This window comes from Plodia interpunctella, chromosome 16, assembly GCF_027563975.2.
Source record: "Plodia interpunctella isolate USDA-ARS_2022_Savannah chromosome 16, ilPloInte3.2, whole genome shotgun sequence".
In the NCBI taxonomy this organism is placed as follows: Eukaryota; Metazoa; Arthropoda; class Insecta; order Lepidoptera; family Pyralidae; genus Plodia; species Plodia interpunctella.
In genome coordinates, this window is record NC_071309.1 from 5,758,925 (window position 1) to 5,767,107 (window position 8,183).

The window sequence follows — 8,183 nt, forward strand, 5'->3', positions numbered from 1 at the left end:
TTGTATTGTAACTACGCTAGAAATCAAATTTGTAAAATGGAACGTAATAAGGCGAACGATCGTTGTTGCTTTGCTTTGCTACACCTACAAACGAAACGATCGAACGAATATGTTGTATTGTACGGGGAACGGAACGGTGATAAAGAAAATGGCAAAATGGTGCTGTGGATTTTGAGAAGGTTAGTGCAAAAACTAATGATTTTTATTTTCAATTAACTTTTGCTGTAATTTTATTAGCAACATCATCTCTAACAAACTAAATTTATCAATCAACACCTAGCCATTAGATCTGAAGGCAAGTAGCTATACGAGCCATGACTACCGATCATTGAACAGACATCGGCGTTCGCTTTGTTCACGAATCTCCACGTGCCTTCCGCCATTTAAAAACGTTTTAATTCGCTATTTACTTTGTTTCCCTTAGATTTCGTAGGAATATACGTGTAATTCACCAAATAGCCTTTCTCCTTTTAATTATTTTTCCATTTTGTTAGTTGGTGATATGGAATATCAGCATAAACTAAAAACGTTAAATTTATCGGCGTGGTTGGGCGGCGACCGGTGGTGCCGGTTCGGAGAAGCATGAAATGGTTATCATGTGACGATATATTGCAGAAGCAGTCGATAATAATGGCCGCAGAAGGTGGCGAGTTCGTGGAAGGCTGGTTGGTGGCGCAGGTGCTAGGCGAAGGTGCTTATGGAGAGTAAGTGGGTGCTTTTGTTATGTCAGCATGATTATTTTTTACTTACCAATACATAAATAATGTAGCATTGAGGTATCATCAACCATTTGCACTTGCATTGATACTAATGTGTACTGTATGTAGAAATTTTTCTATCCATAAATATCTAGTATACCTAAATACATACTTACTTGTAAATATATAAATATATTGACAAAATATTGTGCTATCCAGAAAAAGAAGATGACTCTCATTATAATAATATCTAAAAGATTTGTTCATTAGATATTTATATTGCACTGTTTTTTTATTTAGACAAATCAATCCAAAGTATTTTTCTATAATCACAAAGTTAAATCGTGATCATATTATTTTTGTTATTGTTTAACATATAAACTGCCACACATCTACAGAATCAAAAAATAGGTTAATCCTACTAATACCTATAAATGCAAAAGTTTGTGAGGATGTATGTTTTTGCTACTCTTTAACTTAAAATCAACTGGACGGATTGATATGAAATTTGGCACATGGATATAATATAACCTGGAATAACACAGGGTACTTTTTATCTCGAAATTGCCCTAGGAGCCCCGGCCCCAGCTATTTAAAAATAATATGATGTTTGATGATTATTTAATCAATAATGCACACAATTTGATTATCACATTATGATTTTGCAGAAGGCACTTTTTTCTGTGAAAATTATTTCTATTTACGCAATACCACCACTATAGAGTAATTGATTCTGTGTAGCTATAACATTCATGAGGACAGAAGGTTGCTTACTAGGAATTCCAAAATTTCCACAGGAGCGAAGCTGTAGAGATCAGTCTTGTTAAATAAATGTAACTACCTAATCACTTATTAAGTTAATGCAGTGTGATTAGTAATCAGTATAACAAAGGTGAAGAGAGGATTTACCTAGTTGTCATAAGACAATTGACTTTGGGCCAAAATGTGTGCTGTGTGTAGACAGGTATCTCTAATAAGTCCAAAGGAGTTAACCTGAGGTTTATAAGTAGGTACATTATTAATTTATAGTTACCTATATGTACCTAATCAAAAACTTAGCAAATTCGAAGTTAAACAATAATGACTGTGGTCGAGGTTAATGTTGACATATGCACCATGCGCGTTCAAAACTGGCGGTCGACATCGCAGTTCATAGGGCGCCGCATCCACGCGTATTAAATTCGGTTCGGCGCGGTCTAACCCGCCATTTTCATAGACGAACACGGAACTAGATCTCGCTGCAATTTGGTGAGAAAAAATGGATGTAGCGAGATCGGCGCATCCTTGAAAGTTTAACCACCTCGCGCGGTCAGTGGCACCGTCGTGCCGCCGGCGACGCCTGCTGAACAACTTCATTTCCTATTGAAAAGTTATAACAAAGTTTTCACGGCTTCCACAACGGCTTTATTTGATTTTTCCATATTTTTATATTTGTGGCTCATGAAATCTTTTTATTAAATAATTTTAGAAATTATATTATTTAATTCATTTACGATAAGCAGGTATTTACAAATTTACATCCAACATCCCTATTAAATAATATGATAAACGAAACGTTTCTTTTAATTAGTAGGTATCGAAATTACTATAGGTACCTACTAAACCACGTGGCTTCGCCCTCGTGGGAATTTCAGAATTCTAGGTAGCCTATCCCAGCATAGCCTTATGGCATGAATGTAGAGCTAATATTATAGCAAAATGATTTAGTCGTAAAATATGTATTTATTGTATTGCCTGTTTCGCAAAATAAATAACTACATATAGCATTTTACATGTCGTGTGTATGTCGAATGTATAATCATCAGAATTTACTTCATCAATCAGAGTAGCAAGGAACTTGATAGATTTTTAAATAAAAATAAATACTTAAATTTATTTTTCTTTACATTTTGACCTTTTGCATAAAATACATTGTGAGAAATATTATAAGACTTGGGAAAATTTCGAGATGTAACCATTCATATAACTTTACCATTTTACTTTAACTAGGTAAAGAATACACTACTTGCCTGCAATAAGTAGCAAGTGCCACATAACCGAAACGAATTTAACGTTTTTTTACTAATTGTGTGGTACAAAGTCCTAAATTCACCTTGGTTTATTAGGTGTCTTGTGTCTGTACTCAAATTAGGGTGCGACTACTGGTGCACGCGCGGAGCGGAGCAGCCGTAGCGCTGAAGGTGCTCCGCGGCGGGGCGGACGCGACGCGCGAGGCCGCTCTGCACCGCGCCTTGCGGCATCCGCACGTTCTGCGCTGCCTCGGCGAGCGGACGCATAACGACCAACTATACATGTTTCTTGAGTACGCGCAAGGCGGAGAGCTGTTCGACAAAATTGGTAAGGACAGTGTGCCAGTACATCATATAGCCCACGTGAGTGAAACCGCAGGGCATAACTAGATAATAAATGGAATGACCATGACCATGTATGACGGAGCTGGAAGAATTAAAGCTATTAGGAACTATGCAATAAAAGTTAATAACTTTGTTTCTTGATTCATATTAATTGGTTCTGCATTTTTTTATTGTAATTTATAAAAACTTCTTGTTATTTTGTCAGAGCCTGATGTGGGTATGAGCGTTGCCTTGGCCCGCAGGTATTGGGGCCAACTATTGGAAGGCCTTCAGTATTTGCACGGGCGGGGCGTGGCGCACCGCGACATCAAACCAGAAAACCTCCTGCTCGATCACAATGACAATCTGAAAATATCAGACTTTGGAATGGCTACATTGTTCAGGTGAGCATCAGTTTGTCTATTGGTGTAAAACCTTAGTTTTATCCATAAACCGTAGTTCTTCATGTGTTTCTTGGGTATAGTTAAATATATAGCCTTATCCAGTGCTAGTCTGAATAATTGGAATTGTTGGACTGTTTTGACTCCCGTTCACCCTGACGGTTTTATAGCCAAGGCCCAAGATGTTGTCGTCCTCGAACGCTTCGCTTCCAAGCTAACGATATGGTGGTGTTATTCAAGTGTGGGGTTGCGGCAGGCACGGGTCGCGCGAGCGGCTGCTGTCGCGGCTGTGCGGCACCGTGCCGTACGCGGCGCCCGAGGTGCTGGCGGCCGACCGCGAGCCCTACCGCGCGCCGCCCGCCGACCTCTGGGCCGCCGCCGTCGTGCTGCTCGCCATGCTGGCCGGCGGTAACTATACTATTTTTTTTTATTCTAGAACAATTTAAATTGTGCATTATAGATAATAAGCATTTTACATTATTAATTACATACTAACGGCCCAACTCGGCTTCGCTCGGGTAAAACCATAATAAATTATACACCTAAACCTTCCTCAGGAATCATACTATCTATTGGTGAAAACCGCATGAAAATCCGTGCAATAAATATTTTTTTAGTTTATCGCGAACAGACAGATAGACACGTCAGAGGACTTTGTTTTAAATCAAACCGACATTATGAAAGAGTTAAATTATTGCGATTTAACTACGAATTCTACAAAAACATATCTAACATTTTTCTCATTCAAACTTTACAGGAATAGTGTATTTCACTTGTGTATTCTTTGCTTGCCAAAACAGACACTAATAAACAACCTGACTGAAGACATGATTTTGCAACATGAAGCATCCTTGAAAAGAAAAATCTGCAAGATTATCAATATAAGTGGGTGTGCCGCGTGCCCGTGTCTTTGGTATCCTAGCTGTAGGCGTTTACTATCCCTAAAGTTATGGTACCGAAGTTACGAACCGCGGCAAGAACGTCGGTTCCATGCGGCGAAGACTACTGCGAAAATACTGCACCAAATAAATTTGTTACACAAGGGCATAATCAAGCTTAGTATACTGTTTCAAATTTAATATTATAATATGTAATTGACAAAGGGAGAAATAGTAAAGTTAAATCAAAATCATATACTTTTATTATATTTTTTATTGAGTTAAAAATAAAGTGTTGGTACAGTGGAATCTGAAATAACTGAAATAAAATAACTAAGTTGATCCTACATTTGTTTTGCATTTCAATTTATGTAAAATGGCACATATGTATGATTTTAGATATCAACTCATAGCCAGAAAGGCTGATCGCATGATTCTATAAAGAAAAAAAAAGTTTATTTTTTTTATAAACTTAATAAACATTTTAGAGTTGCCGTGGCAGCGAGCAGATTCAACAGACCCACGGTTCGCGTCGTGGGCGGCGGGTGACGCCACAGCCGGCGTGTGGAGCAAGCTGAGAGGCAACGCTCGAGCGCTGATGCAGCGCGCGTTAGATCCGCTTCCTGAGCGACGACTGACGCTGCAAGCGCTTTTGTCGCACCGCTGGATGCAGCACGATGGTATGTTATGAGCATGATAAATCAAAACTTAATTTTTTGACGAAGTCGCGTTTATACATCACTTTTCCAATTTTCAAAGGTATAATAAAGATAATTTGGCTACCTAATTTTGTTATACAGTCAACTGCATATCAAGTTACACTGCGTGGATTATTATGCCGCGGTAATAGGAGCAATGAATTTGGGTAACTTGATATGCTGTTGGCTGGACTCTATTAATCTTGTATAGCCAACAAGATACATATATAGGATAGGACCTACCCATATTGAATGCTATAATCCACAGGTTTTACCAACGGATGAACTTTGGGTAACTTTACATATGTAGTTGATTGTACAGTCAGAATAAAGATTTGCAAACTCAATATTTTATAACAACAATCTTAAAACCTTAGTAATGTTTTATCTATTTGTAAATTGTGTTGTTTGAATTATGATATCATTTGTATGTTTACAATTCTTTTTTATTTGACTTGTTTAATTTGTATTGACTGATTATGTAAGTAAGTCATTGCACTCATTTAATATTTTATATCAACTCTGGTATTTTACTTATAATCTAGTTGTATATAAAATTACTTAAGAAGCAATAATTTCAAGACGCCGTTCCGTGTCAGGTACTAGGTGACTCTGAGTGGTTCAGTCTCAGAGACGCCTCGTGCCTCAACACGGCGCGGCGTTGCCTCCGCCTCGCCTAGCCTCGCGCGGCTCGGCTCTTTGGCGATTTAGCTCCATGACGTTACGAAAGCTCATAAAGCTAGATTACCAAAGCACTGCGCCGCGCTTAACGACCATGAAGACTTGAAGAATTCTTATCTATGAAGACTTAGAAGAAGCAGCATCATTATGTTAGAAATGTTTCTTAGAACTGAACATTGTGATTGTCTTGTACTTTTTACTGTTGAGTTTTATCTTTTGTTTTTTTTTTTTTTTATGGGAGTCTTTGCTGCTGAGCTGTGTGAATTTTTTTTTTTTTTCACTACTGATCTTAAGTGAGAATTTAATTGAGGCTATGAATGAATTTCTGAATGATTTCATTTTGATCGAATTTAATAAAATACCTCTGTAAATAATAGCGTTGTAAACAACCCTCACGACATTGCAGAGCCTGACAGCGCTCCGATATCGCGGTCGCAGCCGTGCCGCTCGTTCCCGGCGCAGCTGTCGCCGTCCGCCGCCGACATGCAGGCGCTGCTGTCGCACTCGCAGCCGGCCGCGCCCGACGACCTGCTGCTGTCGCAGGACGTGGCTCTCTCTGCCACACAACCGGTAAAGGGTTTTTAACTATGGTCTAGATCGCTAGAAGTCGAAACACTATGGATAAACAAATCCGGTAGCTGGCTTCAGTGTCTGAATATGCTGTGTGACATTAGCCACAGCCTCGAAGGGGCAAATTCAAGAAGTGCGGGCTTGATGTCGTCATATACCAATGGTCTAATAAGTAAGAATGCTGAAGGCCGTCCTAAGTGGAATAGAAAAGTAAGAAAGTGACCCTGATGCGTGGTCTCTTTATAACGATGAAACCGGGAAAACGTTCAGGTGAGAGGACATCCCAGTAGAAAGCTATTCAATATCGCTGAGAATATTTGTTTATTTAGTGTACTAGTTCTCCTTAAGTCTAATTGTTTATAAATGTTGAAAGCAACAACTATGTATTGAATTTGAACAGAGCGTGATGCAGCGTCTGATGCGGCGCATGACGCGCGTGTGGATGCGGTGCGATGAGGCGCGCGCGCTGCGGGCGCTGGGCGCCGCGCTGCGCGACCGCGGCTACGTGTGGACGCACCTCAACCCGCGCACTGTGAGTCGCCGCTGTTAACGTCTTACATTTGAGATATTACCCGTTTCACAAGCTTAAACGCGGCGTGTGGTGCCTAGAATAGGACCACTCCATACTCCGACCAATATGTCGTACGAGGCGTTTAACTGACACATATACGCAGCAGATAACAATAGCATTCCCAAAGAGGGTTGATGATTAAATGTTTCAAGCAGACGGATAGTTGTGAAATCACAACCGAGCCTTCAAATTTTTTTGGCGAGAGTAGCTTGTTTAAGCAACTTTCACACAATCACGTAACGTCGGTCACGAGATAGGTTACCGAATGTCCAATTCGTTTTCTTTCTATTTTCCTATTCTTAAATCCCTTTAGTTCTTGTAGTCTGTCTATAAAGAATAGAAACTAAATGAGGGCGCTCCTCCAAAGTATCCTCTTGGTTATGACTGAGTGTTTATTGACTAATCATAACCAATTTATTAGGTTTTAAAATATCAAATAAATTTAGTTCTTGGAAAATTCGCTATCTACTCTTCACAGGCAGACAGGCAGACTGTATCAATCTTGTCAATCTTTATATCTCGTATTAAAATACATTTGTGTCGACAGTTGGCCATCGAATGCGACGCGGAGCTCCGCATGCACGCTTGGGTAGTCCCGGGAGGAGGCGCGGATGGCGGGTCACTGTTGGAGTTTCGGCGCTCGCGCGGCTGCGGCCTTGAGTTCAAGCGCCGCTATCTCGCGCTCAAAGAAGCCCTACAGCCGCTTGCCGCGCCGCCCCCACAACAAATGGACATGGACTGACGAGGACCCTGAATCTTTGATCTGGGACCACTGAAATCTAATTTAAGACTATTTTGCATGTTAAGTAATCAATTGTGATATTAAGAAGGTTTTTTAATAAATTTGTTACATACCTAATCTTATTTCATTTCTTTTTAATCTTCGTCAACCAATTTATTGACAACGACTTTTTACCCACATTCAAACCTGTAATTAGTCCCACCCTTAGTGTTACCGTACTCATGGATTCAGTAAGTACTTTGTACGGAGTACCTACTAATTCCATGGTAGAACTATCGATAGTGACGTAAGTAATGTTGCAGAGGAACGTATATTAAAGACGCTTTTTTCAAATTCTGAATTTTCAACTTCGCCCAATGGAAAAATAATATATTAATCTAACTTATGCCCGCGACTCGTTTCGCATGAACTTTACCAGCAGCGCGTATTAGGTCCGGGGTTACAGCTGTTTTACGTAGAGCATCGTTCTCAAGCTACTCCTTCCACACATTACGCGTTTCACCAGCCTTCGTCTGTCTGCATCCGATAGTTCGATATCATCAGCGTACCTATGCATGTGCTATACATAAATGAACTAAATTCTGAATATTACGATTTAGCTGTTTTTCTAT

The 8,183-nt window shown here is 39.8% G+C and overlaps 1 protein-coding gene across 2 annotated transcripts; it reads left to right on the plus strand.

Annotated features, from left to right (window-relative positions):
• Positions 1-62: 62 nt before the first annotated feature.
• On the plus strand, positions 63-7,689 carry grp (grapes). 2 transcript variants are annotated; one of them, XM_053756927.1, is made up of 9 exons: positions 63-179; positions 616-704; positions 2,830-3,035; positions 3,258-3,435; positions 3,689-3,840; positions 4,799-4,990; positions 6,096-6,259; positions 6,660-6,791; positions 7,378-7,689. In XM_053756927.1, exons 2-9 carry the CDS (start codon positions 631-633, stop codon positions 7,570-7,572), a joined length of 1,293 nt encoding a protein of 430 aa, XP_053612902.1. In that variant the 5' UTR covers positions 63-179; positions 616-630; the 3' UTR covers positions 7,573-7,689. The 2 variants fall into 2 exon arrangements, with proteins under 2 accessions (XP_053612902.1, XP_053612903.1); XM_053756928.2 differs by having other exon boundaries at positions 97-179; positions 616-708.
• Positions 7,690-8,183: the final 494 nt, after the last annotated feature.